At 35.1% G+C, this 25,343-nt stretch overlaps 2 protein-coding genes across 3 annotated transcripts; both read left to right on the top strand.

Annotated features, from left to right (window-relative positions):
• The first annotated feature begins 7,244 nt into the window (after window positions 1-7,244).
• Window positions 7,245-15,199, top strand: LOC110102750 (WD repeat domain-containing protein 83). Of its 2 annotated transcripts, XM_020831219.2 has the most exons (9): window positions 7,245-7,519; window positions 7,633-7,735; window positions 13,119-13,226; window positions 13,336-13,445; window positions 13,575-13,682; window positions 13,768-13,813; window positions 13,933-14,064; window positions 14,703-14,823; window positions 14,987-15,199. In XM_020831219.2, the coding sequence occupies exons 1-8, from the start codon at window positions 7,299-7,301 to the stop codon at window positions 14,784-14,786; spliced, it is 912 nt and encodes a 303-aa protein (XP_020686878.1). In that variant the 5' UTR covers window positions 7,245-7,298; the 3' UTR covers window positions 14,787-14,823; window positions 14,987-15,199. The 2 variants fall into 2 exon arrangements, with proteins under 2 accessions (XP_020686878.1, XP_020686870.1); XM_020831211.2 differs by having other exon boundaries at window positions 14,703-15,022.
• Window positions 15,200-19,295: 4,096 nt separating this feature from the next.
• Window positions 19,296-25,281, top strand: LOC110102765 (cellulose synthase A catalytic subunit 6 [UDP-forming]-like). The gene is made up of 8 exons (XM_028698667.1): window positions 19,296-19,601; window positions 19,734-19,938; window positions 20,156-20,379; window positions 20,461-20,560; window positions 20,649-20,835; window positions 23,775-24,393; window positions 24,849-24,986; window positions 25,204-25,281. The coding sequence occupies exons 1-8, from the start codon at window positions 19,527-19,529 to the stop codon at window positions 25,279-25,281; spliced, it is 1,626 nt and encodes a 541-aa protein (XP_028554500.1). The 5' UTR covers window positions 19,296-19,526.
• Window positions 25,282-25,343: the final 62 nt, after the last annotated feature.

Raw genomic sequence — 25,343 nt, forward strand, 5'->3', positions numbered from 1 at the left:
GGCCAGGTTTCATGGGTTACGGTATGGGGTAACCTATTAAGGCATCAAACATCTTGATCAATTATATATATATATTTTTTTAAAAAAAAATAGATTTGGTTTGAAATGGCTTTCTTATTGCTTCTTAAAGCAACTTTGTAGTAAAAAATTTTATTTTTTTACTAAAAACAGCTTTAAGAAGTAGTAAGAAAGACATCCCAAATAAAACCTTAATCATTTCTCAATCAACAACTTCTTAAACCAACAGAGGTTCTAATAATGGGATGATTAACTTGATCTAAACGTATATGTGTGTACAAACTTTAATAACTAGTATAAATGCACGTGCCCATGATGCACGTGAATAAAATTTAAAAAAAAAAATAAGAAATAAATAATTAAAATTTAAAAATAATTATGACATGCTCTATAATTGTTATTAAATTTTATATTAATTGTAGATAAGTAGGAAGAGTCTCCTATAAATGTAAAAGTAAAATTAAAAAAAAAAAATCGAGCCTTAGATGTGAGCATAAAAAATATCGAATTAATAAAATTTTTAACCTAATTACTGCACTTAACCTAAACTTAACATTACTACTAATGTAAATAAATTTTAAAAAAATGTTACCACTAAAGTGAATGATGTTATAAGCTCATTGGAGAGATATATATTTGTATACCTGTCACAAATTAATACAAAAAATTGGCATTAATTAAATAACAAATATAGTTATAAATACCAATTAAATATAATAATTAACCAAAATTTTAGGATAGCCAATTAGGTTAATATAAACCTGAATTTTATTTTAATTTATAGAAATAAATAGTCAATATTTATAACCATGGTAATTAATACAATATAATTAAAATAATTGCTTTTATAAAAGTAGTATAAATAAATAATTACTAGAGTAGGTATTAAAAATTATTTTTTAATGCCACACTTGCATGACGTTTTTAATGAATTATATTATTAATGCGTCTAGGAGTATTCGCGGCGGAAGAGAAATATAAAGTTTAACGTCTCAACGTTGTACGAAGATCCAGCACGCACACAGATAAAGAGAGAGGGTGCAGGATTAAAGGAGACACCAAAATTTTTACGTGGAAAACCCCTGAAAAAGGGGGAAAAACCACGGAGCCTGGCCCAGTATGAACGAATCAACTAGTATTGTAGTTGATTACAAAGGAGGTCCTTCCTCAAGGCAAGGCCTTAGCTTGATGTACATCTTATAGAGTACATTACATGATGAGAATACAAAGCATCATTGTTTATGTGTTTGTTTGCTCTGAAGGACTGTAGTCGGTGTGCGACGTAAGTCGGAAGGAGTATGGTCGGCAGGCGACGGAGGTCGGAAGGACCGTAGTTGGCGGGAGACGTAAATCTAAAGGACTGTAGTCGGTGGGCGATGGAGGCCAGAAGAATTGTAGTCGGCGGGCAACGTAGGTCAGGAGGACCGTAGTCGGCTAGCGACGAAAGTCAGAAAGACTATAGTACGATAGTTGGTGGGTGACATAAATTAGGAAGATCGTAGTCGGCATGCGACGAAGGTCAGAAAGACTGTATTGTAGTTGATTACAAAGGAAGTTCTTCCTCAAGGGAAGGCCTTAGCTTGATGTACATATTATAGAGTACATTACATAGTGAGAATACAAAGCATCATTGTTTATGTGTTTGTTTAGTTTGAAGGACATTAACCTATGTGGAAGAAGTCGAAAGAATCCACCAATAATGTAAGACCTATCAGAGGTTATATGTCTGAGCATTTGCTCGACGATGTTAACCTATATAGAAGAGGTCGAGAGAATCCACCAAGGAACTGAGACCTATCCGAGCTTATATGTCAGATCCCTACTCGATGATGTTAACCTATATGGATGAGATCGAATCGAATCCCCCTGGGATTGATTTTGCCTTGATTGGGAGGGGGCGATCCCCGCTTGTATCTCGAATCAAAGGTAGATAATGGTCTATCTTTAGACCGTTACTGCTATTTTGAGGTCGAGATTAAGACCTTGCTCAAGGAGTAGAAGTCCAGTAAGACACTATATGTGGCTTTCGGGAAGCATCCTTACATTTGTAGGGAGTTTCCTTATATATCATCTTGGTTTTGAAAGTCTTTGAGGGATCTTCTTGACTAAAATTGTAGTCAGTCCGAATTTGATTTCCATGAAATTGATGTATAAATAGCGGTTAAATAACCTTTTGAGATTGGAGCCAAAAGTGCCCCCCAGTCGGGAACCACATTCCCACGTACAGACGGCGCCAAACTACTGTGTCCTGGAGTATTCGCGGCGGTAGAAAAATATAAAGTTTAATATCTTAGCATTGTGCAAAGATCCAACGCACACACAGATAAAAAGAGAAAGGGTCTAGCATTTATGAGACACCAATATTTTTACGTGAAAAACTCCTGAATGAATCCACTAGTATTGCAATTGATTACAAATGAAACCCTTCATTGGGGGAAGACCTTAACTTGATGTACATATTATAGAGTACATTACATGATGAGAATATAAAGAATCCTAGTTGATGTGTTTGTTTGGTCTGAAGGACTGTAGTCGATAGACGACGTAAGTCGGAAGGACTGTAGTCGATAGGCAACGGATGTCGGAAAGACTGTAGTCAATGAGAGACGCAAGTCAGAAGGATTGTAGTCGGCTGGCAATGGAGGTTGAAAGGACTGTAGTCTGATGATGAAGGTAAAAAGGATGGCGTCAGGTAGAAGTCCATCAATGGATAGAAATCCAACATCGGATAGATGTCCGGTGAAACTCCGACAACGGGCAGAAGTCCAGCGTCGGGTAGAAACTTGGCGACGAGTGGAGACCCGACATCGGGTTGAAGTCCAATATTTATTGGCGACTGAGGATAACTCCGGCATTAGATGATATTCAGGCAGAACTCCGGTGTTACTTGAAGTTCAAGTGAAACTCCAGCCTTACTTGGAGGTCAGGAGGAATTCCGGCATCACTTAGAGGTCGGGTGGAATTTCGACGTCATTTAGAATTCAGGCAGAATTCCAGCGTCACTTGGGCAGAATTCTGGCATCTCGTAGAAGTCGGGCCGAATTCTGGCATCACTTGGGCAGAATTCTGGCAGTGGTGGTCGAGGAGTTTTTTTCCTCTTCTCTTCTCCTTCTTCTCTTCTCTTCTCTTCTCCTTCTTCTCTTGCTAGATGACGTTAATCTGTATGGAAGATGTCGAGAGAATCCACTGAGGATGTATGACCTATCTGAGGTTGTATGTTAGAGCACTGCTCGATAACATTAAACTATATGAAATAGGTCGAGAGAATCCATTAATGATGTATGACATATTTGAGGTTGTATGTCAGAGCACTGCTCGATGGCATTAAACTATGTGGAAGTGGTCAAAAGAATCCAGCAATGATGTGAGACCAATCAAAGGTTGTATGTCAAAGCCCTACTCAATGACGTTAACCTATATGAAAAAGGTCAAAAAATTCCATCAATGATGTGAGACCAATCCAAGGTTGTATGTCAGAGCACTTTGCTCGGTGACGTAACCTGTATGGAAGAGGTTGATAGAATCCACCAAGGATGTGAGACCTATCCGAGGTTGTACATCGGAGCCTTTGCTCGATGATGTTAACCTGTGTGGAAGAGGTCGAGAAAATCCACCAAGGATATAAGACCTATCATAGGTTGTATGTCATAGCCTTTGCTCGACGACATTAACCTGTATGGAAGAGGTCGAGAGAATCCACCAAGGATGTGTGACCTATCCGGAGGTTGTATGTCAGAGCCCTACTCGACGATGTTAACTTATATGGAAGATGTCAAAAGAATCCACCAAGGATGTAAGACCTATCTGAGGTTGTATGTCGGAGCCTTTGCTAGATGACATTAACCTATATGGAAGAGTTCAAGAGAATCCACCAAGGATATGAGACCTATCCGAAGTTGTATGTCAGAGCACTACTTGATGATATTAACATGTGTGAAAGATGTCGAAAGAATCCACCAAAGATGTAAGACCTATCCGAGGTTATATGTCGGAGCCTTTGCTCGACGACATTAACCTATATAGAAGAGGTCGAGAGAATCCACCAATGATGTGAGACCTATCCGAGGTTATATGTCAGAGCCCTACTCGATGACGTTAACCTGTGTGGATGAGGTCAAATCGAATCCCCCTGTGATTGATTTTTCCTTGATTGGGAGGGGGCAAACGCCGCTTGTATCTCGAATAAAAGGTAGATAATGGTCTATCTTTAGACCGTTACTATCATTTTAGATCGAGATTAAGACCTTACCCAAGGAGTGAAAGTCCAGTAAGACACTATATGTGGCTTTCGGAAGCATCCTTACATTTGTTAGAAGTTTCCTTATATATCATCTTGGTTTTGAAAGTCTTGGAGGGATCTTCTTGACTAAAATTGTAGTCAATGTTTCCCCCAATTACGACTTTGGTTTCCATAAAATTGATGCATAAATAGCGGTTAAATAACCTTTTGAGGTTGGAGCCAAAAGTGCCCCTAGTCGGGAACCACATTCCCACAGACGGCGCCAAACTGCTGCGTCCTGGAGTATTCGTGGCGGTAGAGAAATATAAAGTTTAATATCTTAGCATTGTGCGAAGATCCAACACACACAAATAAAAAGAGAGAAGGTCTAGCATTTATGAGACACCAATATTTTTATGTGGAAAAATCCTGAAAAGGGGAAAAAAACTACGGGGCCTAATCCAGTTTGAATGAATCCACTAGTATTGCAATTGATTACAAATAAAACCCTTCCTTGGGGAAGACCTTAACTTGATGTACATCTTATATATTATATTACATGATGAGAATACAAAGAATCCTAGTTGATGTGTTTGTTTTGTCTGAAGTATTGTAGTCGATGGACGACGTAAGTCGGAAGAACCGTAGTCGGTGGGCAACGGAGGTTGGAAGGACTATAGTGAATGAGAGACGTAAGTCAGAAGGATCGTAGTCGCCTGGTGATGGAGATTGAAAGGCATGTAGTCTGACGATGAAGGTAAGAAGGATGGAGTCAGGTAGAAGTACATCAATGGATAGAAATCCAACATCGGATAGATGTCCGACGAAACTCCGACAACTGGCAGAAGTCCAGCGTCGGGTATAAACTTGGCGACGAGGGGAGATCCGACGTCGGGTATAAGTCCAACATATATTAGCGGCTGAGGAGAACTCTGGCATTAGATGATATTTGGGCAGAACTCTGGCGTTACTTGAAGTTTGGGTGAAACTCCGGCCTTACTTGGAGGTCAGGCGAAAATTCGGCGTCACTTGAAGGTCGGGTGGAATTCCGGCGTCACTTGAAAGTCAGGAAGAATTTCGATGTCACTTGGGAAGAATTTCGGCATCTCGTAGAAGTCGGTCCGAATTCTGGCGTCACTTGGGTAGAATTCTGGCAGCGATGGTCGAGGAGGAGTTTTTTCCCTCCTATCCTTCTTCTCTTCTCTTCTCTTCTCCTTCTTCTCTTGCATCTTGCTTGGGTCATGGCTTGGGCCCCTCCTTAAAAGAAATGAGGAGCTATTTATAGATATTATGGAGTGGCATGGCCTGTAAATAATTGAGAGATCAGGGGTAAATGGAGAGTGGTTGGATGGACGACCGATATTGAATCCTTTGATCGTGGACTGTTCATCAGACATTTGAAGGTTTTAATGATGTCAGAATTTGGCGATCTTGGGCTCGTTGGATTTGTCTCGTCGAGCCGCTCAATTTGACTATAAGCATTTTATATTTGGAAACTGTTTGGTAACTCAAATTATGGTTTGAACTTTACAACAGAGCTTCGGGTCCTTGATTCAGACACATTTGGGCTCAGATTGAGTTGAATTTGGTGTCGTTGGGTTTGTATTTCCGAGACGATCAATTCCACTATAAGTTTGCTGAAATCATAGTTCAGGTGAACCTGGATTTAATTTTTGAAGTTTCCATCTTGATTTTGCCTCGAGATTCGTGCATGATCAAGATAATTTTATGATGATATATCAATACTAATGCATTATAAACTTATCATAATACACCTAAGGGTTGTTTGGTTATTGCTAAAGGAATATAATGTAAAATGAATGTATTGTAAAAGGAATATTTTGAAGTTGTTTGGATGATTATAAAAAGAATGTAAGAATTTTTTTTTTGTTAAAAGTAAAATGAATGCAATATGAAGTGCAAAAAGATAGTGCTCAGTGGCTGATATTGGCGGTGGGTAATCAGCGGCGGTGGGCAACAACGACCAGCGGTCATCGACATTGGTCAACTGTGGCAAATTGTGGTCAGTCATGGCCAGGGATGGCTAGCAATGGCAGGCAGTGGTTGACAATAGTTGACAACAATTGCAATGAGTTTCCAATGTATTTAGAACTTGCCCAAATCAAAGGAATTCCATATATAAAAAATGAACTATATAATGTAATTCAAAATACATCAAAACTTTACACTATAGTTGTTGTAAGTCAAACTAAATGTCAATATTTTCAAAACTCCTTGATTTTTGAACCAAATAGCCCCCTAATTCTGAAACATTAGTCTATCTCCCCCTTCCACTCCTATTCATAACCCTCGATGGCAAAAAGGCGGGGAAGTCTCAAGGATAGTTTGTTGATGAGGGCATTAATAAGATTACAACATATGAAAAAGAAGAGAAATTTGTGAGATATGTGAATTTAAGTTAAAACTCCTAATGCCAATATTTTATAAATTTGATATTTAAGATTTAAGAGTTTAACAAGATTTAGGGTATATTTAGGATGGCTTTTTCATTGTTTTGTTTTTTAAATAGCAATCATAATTTCTTTTGAAAACTGTTTTCTCACTGTTTTTCAAAAAAATTATATAGTGAAAAGCTTTTTTAACAAACAAAGTTGTTAAGTTATTTTTTTCTTCACAATAACTTTATAATTAATTTTATAAAAAATTACAACCATCTCAAATAGAATCTTAACTTAAATCATTCTCAAATCTTTACCACCAAACAACCACTTCAGGTTGTGTAGTATTTCTTTATCTCAGGTGGTCAATTATTTTTTTATTTATGGCTTTCACTTTTCAAAGCTAATTTGAGCTTTAGAGATTTCAGCCAATCTAAAAAATCTATTTGAAATCAATTCATTTGAAAACTGAGTAAACCCAACTATAAATTGACTAGGGTTGAGCCTGATTTTGTCGATTCAGTCACCCTATGCGGCATTGCAGGTGTGGATCAGAGGGCGACTTTACCAGTTGAACTGGGCACAATTAGGGAAGATCGACCGACCGATCGCTCAGAAGGACAAGCCAGGGTGGCCGACGGCAGCGGAAGTGGGGAAAGGGCATGACGAGCAGTGGGAGTTCATCGGAGCTCCCAAGAAAGGAGGCGGGCGTCCTTCGAGGGCACGAGGGGGCAGTTTTGGCTGCTCGATTCAACGGCGACGGAAACTACTGCCTGAGCTGTGGCAAGGACCGAACCCTCCGCCTTTGGAACCCTCACCGTGGTATCCATATCAAAACCTACAAATCCCATGGCCGCGAGGTTCGTGACGTTCATGTTACCTCGTACGAGCCCCTAGAACTACCGCTTTCGATGCGTTTCATCTCGTATAATTATCTCCCATCTTTGTACTGTGACGGCTAAACTTCGTTGCATTCATCAATTGTTGTACTGAAAGGGACAATGCCAAGATTTGTTCATGCGGTGGGGATCGGCAGGTTTTTTACTGGGATGTTGCAACCGGGCGTGTGATACGGAAATTCCGCGGGCATGATAGCGAGGTTAGTTCTCGCTGGTGTGGTTTTCTTTTATCATTAGAATTTAATGTGTGTCAATTGATGCCTGCCATCTTACATAAGTACAAAATGTAATGAACTAACACAATGATTGGGAGCTGAGGGAAGAAAGGAACGGCTCTGAGGAGAGGAGATAAATTATGGGGGATTTACCTACATACCACTTTATAATACTCTATTTATATATTTAACACCTAAAACTTTAATATTACATATATATCACCTTATATTATTTTAATATCAAATATTTCACCCATATTTCATTCCCACCACCCATATATTTGATTCCTACCACCCATATTTGATATGAAAGTGAACTATGGGTGGTATGAATGTAATATTAAAATTTTAGGTGTTAGATATGTAAATAGAGTAGTATATAGTGGTATGTATGCAAATCCCCCATTTTTCATGATTGCGAGTTGTAATAGAGAAAAGAAAATGATTCTTTCTTCTCTTGATTGAGAGTTGAAATACGAGTACGCATGAGCTTAGATTTTTGTTGTTATGGTTAAGGAACGTAAACGTATTTGGGTAAGTACTATAGCATGAGAAAATATTTTGGTGTAGAGGATACAAAGTGATTAACTCTCCTATCTCATACACTTAAGCTTTAAAAAAATTGACAAGTGTATCAGGCCCAACTTTAGCTTCCCTTTAATCAGCATTCCTTAACAAATGACATCAAAGCTAAAGGTCTACTAGGATCATGTGGTTCATGCATTTTGTGACTCCATTGGGTTTTTTGTGTCTTTTATTATGGTTGAATGATGTTTAATGACAGATGATTCTCATGACAGCTCCATATGATTTAATGAGATTTGGTTGTACACTCGATGATATTAAAAAGATCATCATTTGAGGGGTAATGATGAGCAATTTAAAGATCTTTCATATGAGAGGAACATTGTTAAATCTTATGAAAGTATTGATTTTAGTCCTATATATAATGGATAAAAAAGATATTGATGTTGAAATACCAAATGTTATATTTATTGTCCCGTTGGCTTAAGCTTTCGGGTCAGAAACTTTGCCACTGATATCTCATGCCTAAGTTTCGCCCTCTTTTGATCCATGCTAACAAACTGCAGTAGAGCTAAAAGGCCCATTTGGATTTAATGGTTTATGGTTCCCTGGAGTTTTGTTTTTCTTTTAAAACTATTAAGCAATGTTGAATAATGCGTGAAATCCACAATGACTTAACATGGTTTAGTGAGATATTGGTCATGATACTTAATGTTTTAAAAAGATTTTATTTTAGGAGGAGTGATTGGTGATTTGGAGAGCTTTCATGTAAGGGGGAGGTTTTTAAGGCATGTGAAAAAGTTGGGTTTAGTCTCATATTCAAAAATATATTAATGTGGAAATATCAAGTGGTTGGCTTTCCCCCTTTCGTAAGCTTAAAATTTTGGCTTAAAATTAGGTTTTTGTCACATGTATATGAAGTCCAATTTTAATCCCCCTTTGATACAAAATCTCTAATTAAGTGGTATGAGAGTTTAAGACTCGGTTGAGATAAAGTGATTCATATAATTTGTGATTTGTGACTTACATAGATATTTTGGTGGCTTTTATTGTGAATGTGCAAGATTTAATAATGGATCACTCACACAATGGCTCCATATGGTTGAATTAGATATTGATGTGACAAATTTAATTGTATTAAAAGAATCTTTCTTTCAAGGTAAGTACTGGTTGGTGTAGAGAACTCTCACATATAATGTAGATTGTTAAGGTATGTGAGATTATTATGTTTGTTCTCAAATTGGATAGAATAAAATATGATGGTGTAGACATTATCACTTCCAAAGAATATAGCTTAATCGATCTGAGTCAGGAGTACGACTCATTGCGGTCTTACTAAGAGTATTCTCGTTAAAAGTCATCTATCATCCTTACCAATCCAATGAATTTACTTTGTAAAATACCCGATTGGAATGCTCCAATATTGCCTTTGTTTTTTCCAATCAATTTTGGGAGAATATTTATCAGTTATGATCTCGATGGTGTTGTATTGCATTAGAGCTTAATGAAAAAAATCACAAAATCAAACAAAAAAATCATGCAAGTCATTTAAGTAAATGGAAGGGGATCGAACATGATTAAAATAATATCTATTATATAAGGCCTTATGGCCAAAGGACTCATAAGCCAAAACTGTGTAACTCTAAAAGAATTATATTGTACATCAAGGGCTCATAATGTTAGAGTAGTACACACCAAAATATTATCTATGTAACCCATTATTCACTTACCTATCGAGTGCTTTGAAAGCTCTCATAAGCTCGAGGAGTAATCCTTCCATTCAAATTTGATTGGAGTTTAGGGACCATATTACGAGGAACATAGAGTTTTTAAATGTAGAATATTTTATTTTCTCAAATATTTAGCCTAGTTTGAAGTTGCACTATCGTAGAGTTATAATAAATTTGAAGGATCGAGGTTTTCCAAGGCTGTAAACTCCTATAGTTACTTATATCTCAGTACTAAAAAAACTATCAATTAAGAACATCATGTGCGCTCTAAATTCCGAATGGTTGAATTTGGTTTTGTATTCAGGATATGATTAGGAAATGGTGGTCAATGCATTTAAGTTTCCATGGTTCTAACACCTCAATTCAAGCTTGTGAACAATTTTACCAACAATAAAGGGGTATGATGTTGTATAACCTGGAGAGTCTAATTAACAATCATAAGTTAACTCTTATTAGATATCTTGAATAGATTGGTCTGATGCATTAGAATCTATACTCTTTCTTTATTTGATTTAGTGTTCTAGTCCTGAATCAAATAAATCCAAGGATACTAGTGTAGGTGTCAATGGTTCAAAGGTGTTTTTGTGTGATTCTTGATGTTCAACGCAATGGATTTGATTATTCCATATTGAGGTTTGCTTCGATGCTCTTTTTTTTTTTTTTTCAATTCAATCATTCATGACCCAAGTTATGGTATCACTTTTGAAAGAAGAGTTCTCTAAAGCATACAAGCCATTATAATTTAGTGTGTTGTAGTCATTCTTTCAGAATGCACTATATTATGGTATCACATCATATATTTAACTTGAGGCGGTCCTCTAGGTCTATTATTTAAGGTTAGCATATGCTTGGTATAGAGTTTTGAAATACCCATTAGGCGCCTCTGGTTTGTAACTCTTAGTTAGCTTGAGTTTTGGATTGGAATTTAGTTGACTTGAAGAAAATCCACAAGTATAGAGGGTTTTTTTTTTTTTTTTGTTAACTCTGGTGAGTTTTTGTTCGCACAAAGGAGAATTTAAATTCTACAAATGTCAAGGCTTACATCTTTGAAAATGACTTACAAATGTATTTTGGATATTTTTGTAGGGCTTATAGTTGTTTGGTGTAGTTTGAAAATTAATTTATTTGATAACAATTTCTCATCTCTATATTGGCCAAAGATGCCTAATACTTAAAATTCATATATAGTTCATATGAATTTGACCAGGGGATTCAGAAAAGCAAGGGCTTCCATCTCTATTTTAGGTAGGAAGGCCCTTGAGACTTGGGACTCGTGTATTTAGTTTAAACTTTGCTTAAAGAATTTGGGATTAAGTTACTTATATCATTGTATTAGCAAGGAAGGCATGTGAGACTCAAGAACTATGTATTTGGTACAAACTCAGATTGATTAATTTAGGATTTGGTAAAGTCGGGACTTATATCCTTATATTTAGTAGGAAAGTTGAGTCGAGATTTGTGTAATTTGTATGAGCTCAGCTTAAAGATTTTGACATTTTGTTTAAAGTTTTGATTTTAGAGTTTTTTATGGCTTTATGCACGTCTGACATAGATTTGTGTAGATGTTGAGGACTTATGCCTTTGGATTTGATAGAGATGCTCCATGTGGTTTGAGTTTATAGATTTGGAGATTTTGTATCAACTTGACTTGAGATTTTGTTTTTATGTTATACGTATAGTTTGGTGAGTTTATGCTAAACCAACTACGTGATTGCGGCTTACATTCTAAGAATGCCTAAGGATAGGACTTACAACCTTTCAATGAAGGTGTGGCAGTGCCAGCCATATGTTTGTTGATTTGTATTTGTTGACTTGAACTTGTTTGCCTTAAATTTTCTTTATTTGAATTTGTTCATTTAGATTATGTTCATGAGAAGCTTGGGATTTATAAATTGATGAATGTAGGGCATGTGGGACTTACTACCCTTATTTTATTGAGTTTCAAGCTCAGGGCATACAACCTTAATTTGAAGGATACTTGAGTCTGAAGCGTTGGCATATTTTTGTGTTTGTGAGGCTTACAGTCTTATGCCGACTTGGTTGGAGCTTATGCACTTGTTAAGCTTATGGTTTTGTGGTTGTCTTTTTCTTTTGATAGGACTTATGGCCCTAGAAGTGTGTAGGCATATAGATAAGCCCAATTTTTGATATTTTAGACCTTCATTTATATTTGATGTTTGATAGAGACTTGATTTGAGATAATGGATCTTACAGCTTTATTTATGAATTGTCGAAGATTGAGACTTATAATCCTAACCGATACTATGATTTGATTGTATTTGGATTTAGGTCTATTTTGTTCTCAACTTAACTTGATTGAGGGCTGGGACTTATAACCCGAGTTGTTAGGGAAGGCCATGAATTGATGATTTCCTTGTGGGATTTACAACCCTTGTTTTAAAAAAGCCCAGATGTATTTATTTAACTTTTGAATTGATGTTTTTGGCATGATATGAGCTTTTTTAATTTAAGGCAGTTGAGACTTAACGCTTTGATAGTAGAGACTGTAGAGTAGGCCAAAAGATTGGAGCTCACAACCCTTGGAATTTAGGGAAGTCAAATAATTAATAATTTTAGGGAAGCCCATATGAATTTATTTCCTTTGATTTGGATGTTCGACTTGGCTGAGAGATTTTAAAATTTGCACATTAAACTGATTTGATTGGGCCTAGTTGTTGGTTAGCACAGAAGGATTCCAGGACTCGGATTTTTTAATGTTCAAACCTTTGTATATCATTTTATAAATATTTGACATCTACTGATTTAACTGAGCTGTGGGTTCACCAAGTTCAAGATGAGGTTCCATGTCCTTTCATTGACTTGCAAAGGAGGACTCCCTCAAGTTTTGAAAATTTTTAAGATTTGAACAAATATTTGATGAAAGATTCATCTTTAAGCTTTTTTGGGGATTTTACGGACCTGCAAGGGAGCACTCCCTCGAGTTGATTTCTTTTTATTATACTTTCAACGTTGCCATCCTTCTATGTGATCCTTGAAATTGTTTGGTCTTTGAACTTCAATGGAACACCATTTAATGCACAAGGAAGTATCTATTTAAGTCCTCTCTCTTGGATTACCTTGCAATTAACGTCATGTATACCCTGTTTCTTCAGGTGAATGCAGTCAAGTTCAATGAGTATGGATCTGTGGTCGTATCAGCTGGTTATGATCGTTCTGTGAGGGCATGGGATTGCAGATCTCATAGTACGGAGCCAATTCAGGTTTGCAATTTAGAAACCTGAGTTATTAGATAAGAAATCCATAATTCTGATTATTTGATAGTAATAAGTTGTAGTTCACATATGATAAATTGCTTTTGTTTTATTTCAGATTATTGATACATTTATGGATAGTGTAATGTCGATTTGTTTGACAAAAACTGAAATTATAGCTGGAAGTGTTGATGCAACTGTTCGCACATTTGACATTCGAATTGGTAGGTGAGTGGTTTGCATGGAATTATATCAGTAAATTCACATTATATTGAATTATACTTTCAATTTCTTGCTCCTTACTAGATTCAAACTTTTATAAGCTCTTTAACATTTCCTTGCATTGTCACGAATTAGAGAGCTTGTCGATGACTTGAAGCAACCGGTCAATTGTATCTCCTTGTCAAATGATACTAACTGTACTCTTGCTAATTGCTTAGATTCTACCCTGCGCCTTCTAGACAGGTAATAAAAAAAGTCTAATAGTAAATAGTAATTCATTCATATTAACTCTAATGTTTGTTACCAAATAATTTATTCGTAATGGCAGGACCACAGGAGAACTCCTACAACAATATAAGGGTCACATCTGTAAGGTATTAAAGCTCTATAGGTTCTTCTTTTGACCCTTTCTGTAGGTAATTCCAAAGTAGAATATGAGGAGTTCTTTACAAGTTTTTTGTTGTTTATGAGAATTTTTTCTATTGGTTTGTAGTCTTACAAAATGGATTGCTGCCTTACAAATACTGATGCCCACGTAACTGGTGGATCTGAAGACGGTTTTATTTATTTCTGGGATTTAGTTGATGCATCCGTGGTTTCAAGTTTCCGGGCACATTCCTCTGTTGTAAGTTTATATTACTAGATTTTTTTTTTATTTTTCTATATTACTAGATTAGTTTATCTATTTACACGAACATGCTGGACAGTCATTCAACTGTTGATTCTACTCCTATGTTAGCTCCTTCCATGTTCACACTGCATTTTTACTGTGCAATTATTATACACACTGCGTCACAAAATCCGGACGCAACTTTGATCCAGAGTCCGCACGTAATAATCTCTCTCTTGCTACGGCCCTCCTGCCTTCAACTCCTTAAGGAAGCATGATTTGGTGTGCTAAACAAGTCAATCGATTAATAGTGAATTCATGATAGATTAGGTTAATTTTATTTATATTTTGTTTCCTCTTTATGGGGCCAGTTTTGGCCTGTTTTCTTCTCTTATTTTTCGTTTTATTTTAGGCCCACTAATTGGTCTATTTTATGTCCTATAAATATTGAATTAATTGTATACTTGAGGACAGTTGATTTGATTAATGTCAGTTATGTGTTCAGGTTTTTCCCTCTTTATGGGGACTGTTTTGATCTCTTAGAATTCTTTCTATTTTAGGCCCAATAATTGAGCCATTTCTTTACTATAAATCTTGTCTCTCTTATATCTATTATTTTTCTCTTAAAAGAACTCTGATTGTTTCTTGGTCAGGTGACGAGCGTGAACTACCACCCGAAGGATTGTTGCATGATTACATCCTCTGTAGATGGCACTATCCGCATTTGGAAAGCTTAGCCCAAATCCATTTCAGCCTGAATTTGGTGCTTTGCTGGTGAGCAATAGTTGTCTTACAAAAGAGAAATTTTTTTATGCGGAACAGATAAATTTCCATTTTATTTCGGCTACTTTGGCATCATGCTTGTTATTATGCTCAGTTTCTATGTTGAGTTGTTTAATTTTCTTTGTGATTTGGTAATCTTTGAAAATTTATGCAGTAATGATAAGAAGATGAGTGAGAATATTTACTACAACAGTAAAGTTTCCCGTCACATTATGATGTTCTAATAAGGGTTTCAAAACGGGTTGACGGATCAGGTTTGATTTTCATCTGAAATTGGCTTGACTCGAATATTGTCAATGCGAAGCTAACCCGTTTAATAAATGGGTCAAAAACATCAACCTTAATTCAAACCGTTAGAAATCCGAATGGCTTGAACCTGACCCGTAAATTCATTTTTGTTAAAGAATTTTGTATAACTTATAAACTATAAAATATAATATTTTTTATCAAAAATAAGAAGATTATACCTCACTACTGAATATATATATATTAAATGGGTAGTTTTTTTTATAAAAATGAGTTTGTAGGTCTACTCGAATCCAATTGATTTTCTCCTCTGGCTTTCTCATCCTCAAACTTTCTCATGCTAATATGATTTTTTTATTTTCAAGCATAAAATTAAGAGAAATTATATTATTACCAAACTTCCAAATTTTAGTTTCTATCTACAAACTACCAAAAGGACTCATAGCATAAATACTTGAAAAATAAAATATATATTATCTCAATAAAAATGATAGCTTAAGAATGCTATGGACGGCTCTATTAATAATGTTTTGGCCTATTCTATTCATCAAAGACATGTAATAAGCCAAAAAATTTGTTTATGATTTATCACTATAAAATTTTCAACATTATTTATTTCTTTTATTCTTTTGATTGAGCCTTTCAAGATGGCTTAGACGCTAATCCTTCAGATTTAGGACCCCACTAAGAAAAATAAAGTTAAATTTTTGGATTTTTTTTATTTTGAAAATTAATTAGATTGGACAAATGTGGATAAACAAGTCTAAGGTCAATTCAAATTATAGAAATATATAAATTATTGATCGAGATCAAATTATTTGGCCATTTAAATTAATTTTGTTATTATGTCATGATTACTTGGAGTTAATATTTTCAAAACCTCATTCTTTTGTAAGTTGTAGAGGTTTTTAGATTATATATATATATATATATATATATATATAATCAGCTTGAAAGGTGTTAGATTTGTTTTGAGATATATTAAAAAAAACAATAATAAAAATAACATCACGTCTTGATCCAACTATGTGGAGTTGGCTTCATAATTTTTTTTCTCTATTATGTTATATTAAAAGTATTAAAGAATTTATATCATAATTATTCGATAAATTTTACGCTGACTGTCGACTACCTAACGCAATCTTCCATTTTTCTCATCTAGGATTTGAGACATGGCAATGGTAGTGTTAAGATGATGGTGAGACTCATCTTATCAGTAGAATTCAAATTAGATGGTTGAACTGGAGGAATGCATCGGACTTTTTATGTGATAGAAAAGTCCTCAAACTTAAGGGAAAATTCTATAAGATGGTGGTGAGATCAACAATGTTTTATGGTGCATAATGTTTAGGGTGGATTTAGAAGTATAATATTAAGTAAAGTGTTGCATATATGAGGATGCTCAGGCCGATGAGTGGATTTTCCCTTAGAGACATGATACGAAATGAGCATATAAGTGAAAAGGTTGGAATAGCTCCAGTGGAAGATAAGATTAGAGAGACTCGCCTTAGATGGTTTGATCACATAAAACGACAGACTTCTGATGACCTAGTTAGAAAAGTAGATGTATTAGATTTGACTTATATTAAAAAAGATAGAGGTAGGCCTAAAAAACATGGTTATGAAATATTAAAAATTGTCTTTCTTTATTAGATTTAAATGAGAATTTGATTTTTAACATGACGCAATGGAAAAAAATAATTCATGTAGCCGACCCCACTTAGTAGGACAAAGGCTTGATGTTGTTGTTGTCGTCGTTGTTGTTGTACGTTCTATTAAAAGTCTAATCATCATTTTGTGATTTCAATCTTAAAAAAAATCATATAATAATCATTAAAGAATCTTTCCATACATTTTATTTTGAATAAGAATTTCATCAAAGAACTCATAATCTACAAAAGTTAGATAAAATTATAATATATTCAAGTCTTGTATATCACTCAGTGTGTGCAAATATATCTTTTTTTTTATATATATAGTTATAAATGAATAAATGCATAATAAAAGTAATAAGAAGACTAGAAGAGGATGGCTTCGGTAATAGATTATGTTCTTCGGCCTACTTTAGGAGTTACAAAGTTTTAAGATATAGATATTTGGCTGTTTGACCTAAGTATTATATGCGACGGTTTAGGTCGGCAAAAAGCTCATACTTTATTATGTCATCCGATCGCGTCAAAAAACGAGAAATACCGAGCAATACCAAACAATAACGAGGAATATCATCATGTGAAGACTCAATACCGAGTTATACCGAGCTATACCGAGCAATACCGAGTTTTTCCTAGAAAAATCGGTATTTTTTTGTATAACTCGGTATTGCTCGGTATAGCTCGGTATAACTCGGTATTGGTCTTCATGTGATGGTATTCCTCGTTATTACCAAATAATACCTAGCAATACCGAGCAAATACTGAGTTTTTTTGTGGGATTTTAGTGCCGACCGGACGTTCTTCTACGTACGTTCACCGGACCAAATAAAAGTTCTTTGTTTAGACATTAGTGTTTGGAATTAAATGGCTGTTGTTGAGTTTGAAAAAAAGTGAGAACTTTAATATAATGATTTAAATTATATTTATTGTATTATTTATTTTATATGAACTTATTTATTTAGCTTTTAGTATAATAATATTTGTTTGAACTTGGTGAATTGCATCTTTATAAATGAACAAAATAACACACATTGAAAGAGGAAAAAATCCATTGAAATGTATATTACATGATTATTGTATAATATGAAATACACTTTGTGATGTCAATTTCGGGTTAAGGGTCGGATTCGGGTGGAACCTGAAACTGACCCGATCTTATTTAGGTTGATCATAACCACACCCAATTTTTTACAAACGGGTCAGTTTGTTCAACCCGTACTAGACCCGTCTGGTTTTTGGGTTGACCCAACCCAACATGGATTTATAGGATTTGGTTGAAGAAACACACGAAAGTGAGGAAGATAACAAACTCTTATCGCTACTTCTAGTTCCGGTGAACTGTCTCGACCATCGATTCGGCAGGAAGGAACGTCGTCGAAGGAGGCGAACTGTCCCGACCTCCGATTCATGAGGAAGATAGCGAGCTCCCGCCTCCTGTCGTTACTACCTGTTTCGGCAATGGCATGGTGGCGCGGCGTAACAACAACATCTTGACTCTCGCAAAAAGACGCGATGGTGACGTGCACGTGAAGTCCGAAGTGACGCGACTCAACGCGTTGGGCAACACAGGCTGGGTGGGAAGCAGACGTGAACATGCCGATTTTTTGGATCATTTTCGGGTTTTCGAGTCAACTCGAATCCTACCCGATTTTTGAAACAAGTCGGTTTGTTGATCCTGAACACGACCTTTTTCACAAACGGGATAAACCTAACCCAAAATTTTCTGATCAGATTCGAGTCGGATTTTCAGGTCGTGTCAAATAATGACACACCTATATAATGGTTGGTTTTATTTTGAATTTCATAGTTAAGCTTTTTGTGATAGCAAATTTATGGAATAGGTGATTTTGAGGGAAATTAAATTAAAAAAAAAAAAAAGATAAAATCATGTGGTTTAATTTAACTTGGTATATGAAAGATTAGACCAAAGTGAATGATAGCTTACATGCTATGACATTTATAATTGCAATTAGTATTATAGTTTGACCTTCTCTAGTATAATTTGGGCCCATCTAAACTCAAATAAGATAATTTTTTAGTATCGTAGATATGAAAGAGTTTAATTTGACTGTAAATTTTTTTAAATAGAAGTTTAAATGATTCTAATTTAAATACAAAATTTCGTACATAAATAGTTTATCAAGATATCTGCCAATTAAATATTTTTTAATCTATCAAATATTATAGATCCCCCGTTCCAAAAAAAAAAAAAATCTATCAAATATTATTATTAAAGTAATAGTTGATTTTAATTATTAAAATAATAGAACTAATTATTTTAATTTGAAGATAAACAACGGTTATTTGAATCACTAAATTCAGTATTTTAGACTTTTTGAAACTAAATTCAAAATAATAATGATCAGAAAATCAAAATTATTTTAACAATTAGTAATAATCAGATTCAGTGAATTTATAATTTATAAAAAAAAAAACATGGTAACTCGTCATTAGAGCTTACTTAAAAAGCTCCTTAACCTTCTTGTCTTCCCTCGCTCGTCTGCAACTTTTTAAAAAAAAACTCTGCTATTCTTCTCTATTCCCACGGAGGCACGGATCCTCCCCAAAGCGCCCTGCTTTTTTTCCCTCCATCTCCTCTGTTTGCCCTGTTCTCCGTTTCACAAGGTATCAGCGCTCGCAAAAGGATTCCTTTTTCTTTTAGCACCGCAAGGAAAGTTTCCGGTTCTTTCCTTCCTCCTTACAGCTCTCTGTTTATCTTTCTGAGAGAGAGAGAAGAAGAAGAAGACGAAGAAGAAGAAGAAGAAGAAGAAGAAGGAGGAGAAGAAGGAGGAGGAGATGGGAGCAGGAAGAGGCCTCGTTGCTGGTTCAGGGAAAGAGTTTGTGGTCATCAATGCCGAGGATTCTTGGAGGGTGAGTGCGCCATTGAAGCCAGCTCTTGAACTTCTGTTACTGTATTTTGCATATTCTTCCGTTGCCTCTTTTTCTTATAGCTTCTCTCCCTTACTGTGAAGTTGCTTATGCAAGTTCTTGGCTTCTGATCAGGAGAAACCTTTACAAGTATTAGGAAGCGGGGTTTGCCAGATTTGTGGAGAACATATTGAGATATTGGAATTCAACAATATCAAAGAGTTCTTTGTTGCTTGCAATGAATGTGCGTTTCCTGTATGTAGACCCTGCTATGAGTATGAGAGAAGAGAGGGTGATCAAGTCTGTCCTCAATGCAAGACTCGATATAAGCGGCAAAAAGGTTCTCTTATGGGGTGAAATTTCTTATTGTAACGTCTAATATCTACAGAACATAGAAAAACTATTTCCATGCATGTAAACATAAAACTAAGGCTTCGTTTGGGACGTCTTTCTTATAGGACGGCTTTCCTAAAAATCTGCTTTAAGAAGCAGTAAGAAAGCCGTCACAAATGAAGCCTAAAACTTCATATATGTAAGGATGGTATTATGTCTAACAGGTAGTCGACGGGTAGACGGCGATGAGGAAGAAGACGAAGCTGATGACTTGGATCATGAATTTAGTTTATGCAATGCTAATTGGATCAGCTCTGGTTCAAAGTTTGACATCCAAAACAAATCGGATTGGTGGAGCTCTCACAGTAACATTGGGGCTGGCACCTCTGATATCTATCATTCTAATTCAAAGAATAATACTGGTTTCCCTTGTATTACTTATGGAGAGGTACAAAACTTAACTAAAACCTCTTATAAGCAACAATGCTAAGTAATTTCTTCAATCACTCATGTTTTTGTCTGTATTTAGGTTGATGGTCATGATCCTCAAGCTCTAATAGTTCCTTCATCTGTAAACTCCCGGGACTCTCTGGATCAGGTGCTCTGTCAAGCAGAATCAAGCACAGCTCGTAAGTTTATGAAGTTGTCCATATATGTATATATAAATATATATTTCAAGGGTAGTTTCATACACTGTTATTTATTTATTTGCTTCAGTTCAGCCAAGACCAATGAACAAAAGTAGAGACATGTCATTATATGGTTATGGAAGTATTGCAGGGAAGAATACAGTAGAAAATTGGAAGAGAAAGCAGCTTCATATGCAGCAAAAGACTGGAGCAGGTGGCTGTGCTTTCCAAGAAGATTATATGGATTATGAAGAAGGTGATTCTGATACACTAATGTGAGTTTCCAATCCATGAGTTCTTATTTGGGTAGATAAACACTTTGCATTCTAATTACTGTATGGTACTGCTGACTCGAATCCAAAACTTCTTAGTTGATAATCAAAACTCTGAACCAACAGATCAAAATAAGTTGTGTTTCATCAGTATATTGATTGTGAATTATATAGTTGTTCAAATTACTCAACCACCAATATGCACGCCATGGATCACAGCAGCCATGTTTTTTACCACTCAAGCACAACCAAATTTTAACTATCGTACAAGTTGCTAGCAATGTTCTAAATTATGTATGTAGGCATAAAATGGAGCATTTTAATTGTTGTGGGGTGAGGTCTAAGTGTTATAAATTTTGTATATTAAATGTTTTATAAATAAAAATATGAATAAAAATAAAATTAAAATTTAGAATTTTTTGATAAATTTTAAAATTTAAATTTCATATTCAGTTCATTCATATTTTAGTTCAAAAAATCTAATAATGCATGCATAAAATAATGATGAGAAATGTAACAACCAAGTTTTCAATTGAGTGGGCCAGTTAAACAAAATTAAAAGATACAGAAAACTATATATAAAAATCATACTACTTAAACAAAAATTCAAAATCTTTATATATAAATCATTGAGAAAAGTATCAAATTGATCATTTGACTCTTTATATGAAAAATCAAAATAGTCTCCAAATAAATTAAATGATAATTTTGATCTCTCAACTCCTTAAAGAGAAATAAAAATAATCCCATCATAAAATTATTTTGAGACAGTGGCGGAGTCACAATGGGGGCGCTGGGGCCACAGTGACTAAATATTTTGCTGTAGATGCGGTTGGTGGTGATGAAGAAGGATTGCATGGAGAGGAAAAGTGGAGCAACTATGGAGCCATCGATGAGGAAGAACTGCAGGCGGGAGTCACTTTTATAAGTTTATCCCTCCTGACCGCAGGCCCCTAGCGTCTAGGCATCAATCAGGCACCGTAAATAGTAAATACTCTCTCTCTCTCTCTCTCTCCAGCTTTCATAATTAAGATGGCTGTGGAGTGGTTGAGTGGGGATGGCACATTCAGCCATTAGAAGAAAAAAAAAATCCCCTCAACTGATTTGAAGAATTTTCATTAAAATAATTTTTTTTCTTTGAAATAGTTCTCTAAAAAAATTTGGGATTTAGTTACATAAAATAAATGCTCTTATTTTCTTGTTACTTTGATAAATTAAAAATAATATTTTTATCACATATTTATCTTCTCAAATTATTTCTGTTTTTACATAAATTTTTCCTTGAGATATTTTTTACGCCTTTTGCTATAAACTTTTTTCTTAAAATATAATTTTAAATTGTTTTTACAAACTTTTTGGATAGAGACTAATTATTATTATCTATTTTTATATACAAATACTAAGTTAATTCATTATGAGTAGTAATTTTAAAATAGTCCAACTTAATTGTATTTGATAACAATTTTATAATAAATAAAATAGTTATTTAATAACTCCTTTTAGTGCATAATAATATATTTATTAATAAGTCTGAATAATTTTTTTCATAGAAAGTTCGCAATCTTGAAATTATATTTATAGAAAGTTCGAATTTAAAACTACCATTTAAATTCTTAAATATTTAAAGTAAAAAAATGGAAATAATAGAATTTTATGTAATACAACTAGTGGTGTAAACGAGTCGAGTCGAGTCGAGTTTTAGCCCTTATCGAGTTCGGCTCGTTAGATAGAAAGCGAGCTCGAACTCGAGCTCGTGTCACTGTTAACAAGCTCGAGCCGGCTCGCGAGCCGGGGGAGGGAATTTTTACGCCCGGGGAGCCGGCCCACGAGCCAAACCGGCTCAAGCTCGAACTCGAGCTCGATTATAGGCTCGAGCTCGAGCTCGAAGCTCGATAAGCTCGACTCGCGAGCTCGTTAACGAGTCAAGTTCGAGCCGGCTCACGAGCCGGCTCGGCTCACTTACACCCCTAAATACAACTAATAGAATATGGAATTAATAGTTTTTTAAAAATAAATATTGATATTTTTTAAAGTTAAAAATATTATTTCACTATAAACTATTAAAATAAAAGACAATAGAAGTCAACCTAAAAAATTAAGTGTATTTTACAAATTATTAATTTATGCTCCCATTAATAAAAATTTCTGGCTCCGCCACTGATTAGAGATCATTTAAACATTCATAAAAAGTCACGGAATCATTTTTTATTTTTTTCTCAAAAATCACACTTCATCCAAATTCCAAGGATCTCTTAAACACAAAGACTAAGTCATCTAACCTAGAAATATCAAAATAATTGCTAAATATCTCATGGATTTAACCCTTAGAGGTCCACAAATGTATCGGCGAAGAGTCAGGACTTTAGGCTTCGTCAATGAAAGAGATATTACAGTGGCATCATCGAGTGTACTTGTGATCAAGATGAAAAGAACAGGTTGGCGAGTCTATAGAGACAAAGCAATCCCATTGAGTCAGCAAGGGTGCGAAATTAATGAGGGAGATTAATTAAGAAGGTAAACTAGTTTGTGAGAGTTAGTGATTAAGCTAGCCGATGAGGGAGTGAGCGTGCTTTAATGTGAGAGAAGCAGCGTTTGAACTAATCCATGAGGAAGAGAGGCTGCGAGGAAGAAGTGGCAAGGAGGTGGGTTGATGAGACTTGAGAGTATGAGACAGCAATGCGCGATACACGAAAAATTTGGTTTCAAGTAGACCCGTTTAACAAACGGGTCGAATTTGGGTTCTAATTACAAACCCGTTTGAAAATTCGGATCATGTCCGAGTCAACATGCTAACCCGAAAATGACCGGCATTTTTAATCGGAAAGGAAATTTAAGCCAAAAAGCTGTATCTATCAATATATCTATATCAACATTTTTTCCAAACAGCGGATCTGGAAAAAAAATCTAATAATCTTCATGCTTTAACAATAATCTTATTGCTTTTGCAGAATGGATGAAGCAAGAAAACCACTGTCAAGAAAATTACCAATAGCATCAAAGAAGATCAACCCATACAGAATCGTAATAATTCTTCGGCTCATCATTATTGGCTTCTTTCTCCATTACAGACTTCTAAATCCAGTGGAAAATGCCTATGCATTATGGCTAATATCAGTCATATGTGAAGTATGCTTTACAGTATCATGGCTATTGGATCAGTTCCCAAAATGGTACCCAATAGAGCGAGAAACTTTCTTAGATCGCCTTTCATTAAGGTACGAGAAAGAAGAAGAACAATCTCAGTTAGCAGATATTGATGTTTTTATCAACACAGAAGATCCTAAGAAAGAACATCCTCTAATAACTGCCAATGCAGTTTTGTCTATACTAGCTGTTGATTATCCGGCTCATAAAGTTTCATGCTATGTATCTGATGATGGAGCTGCAATGCTCACATTTGAGGCACTCTCTGAAACATCACTATTTGCCAAAAAATGGGTTCCATTCTGCAAAAAATTTAACATTGAACCTCGCGCTCCAGAATCCTATTTCAATCAGAAAATAAATTACCTAAAAAGCAAAATTGATCCAGCATTTGTTGGGGAGCGCCGCGCAATGAAGGTCTCGTTACATTCAATTTCAAGTCACGTAAATTGAATTTAGGGAGATTTACATACATACATACCACTTTAGTTCATGCTATTCACATATTTGACATTCAAAATATTAATATTACATGCCTATCATCCATAGAACAAATATGAGTGCATTAAATGAAATATTAAAGTTTGTAGAGTTGTATGAGTAGTAGGAATGAAATATATGAGTGATATATTTGATATTAAAATTGTATATGGGTGGTAAGTTTGTAATATTAATATTTTGGGTGTTGGATATGTAAATAGCAGGAAATAAAATGGTATGTATGTAAATCCCCTTATATTTATTGTAATTTTTCTGAACCTTCAACCTTTTGAATTAGGTCAGAAATAATTTTTAAATTATAGTGCTGGATGGGCAAATATACACAAAAGAATGCTCCTATGTTAAATTTGACTCTGTTATTGCAAATGCAGAGAGAATATGAGGAGTTCAAGATTCGGATTAATGGATTAATTTCCATGTCGCAAAAAGTTCCTGAAGGAGGTTGGACAATGCAACACGGAGTTCCTTGGCCGGGAAATGATGCCCAGGATCATCCAGGAATGGTTCAGGTGATTGTAAATCAAGTGTTTTTATAGTTTTTTGTCCAAAACACAAAGAGGGGGAAGAAAGCTATTTTATACGTGTCCAACAAATCACCAGATGCTTAAATTCTTCATAAAACAAAAAATATGACAATGTTACCGTTATTTAGATGTATTTCAATGTGGGCACATCATAAGTAAAATAAGGGTTGAATTCCTAATTTCAAGTGATTTGTACTCACAGCCTTTAAAACAATTGACCTATGGTTCAACAATGGGTAACTACCAAGTGCGCTTTAGTACTTCAGTATTGAAAAGCTAATTGAATGTCAAAAAGTTGTTAGGAATGATTAAATTTCAGGCAAAATCAAATAAAAACTAGAA

The sequence above is a fragment of the Dendrobium catenatum genome, unplaced genomic scaffold (assembly GCF_001605985.2).
Source record: "Dendrobium catenatum unplaced genomic scaffold, ASM160598v2 fragScaff_scaffold_1117, whole genome shotgun sequence".
Classification (NCBI taxonomy): domain Eukaryota; kingdom Viridiplantae; phylum Streptophyta; class Magnoliopsida; order Asparagales; family Orchidaceae; genus Dendrobium; species Dendrobium catenatum.

What these genes read in the sequence shown, in the direction of transcription:
- LOC110102750 (XM_020831219.2), top strand. Translation starts at nt 7,299, where the DNA reads ATGACGAGCAGTGGGAGTTCATCGGAGCTCCCAAGAAAGGAGGCGGGC. An exon ending in TCCGCGGGCATGATAGCGAG is followed by an intron (nt 7,736 to 13,118) that starts GTTAGTTCTCGC and finishes CTGTTTCTTCAG; the next exon opens with GTGAATGCAGTCAAGTTCAA. An exon ending in ATAGTACGGAGCCAATTCAG is followed by an intron (nt 13,227 to 13,335) that starts GTTTGCAATTTA and finishes GTTTTATTTCAG; the next exon opens with ATTATTGATACATTTATGGA.
- LOC110102765 (XM_028698667.1), top strand. Translation starts at nt 19,527, where the DNA reads ATGGGAGCAGGAAGAGGCCTCGTTGCTGGTTCAGGGAAAGAGTTTGTG. An exon ending in AGCAGAATCAAGCACAGCTC is followed by an intron (nt 20,561 to 20,648) that starts GTAAGTTTATGA and finishes TATTTGCTTCAG; the next exon opens with TTCAGCCAAGACCAATGAAC. An exon ending in ATCATCCAGGAATGGTTCAG is followed by an intron (nt 24,987 to 25,203) that starts GTGATTGTAAAT and finishes TTGTACTCACAG; the next exon opens with CCTTTAAAACAATTGACCTA.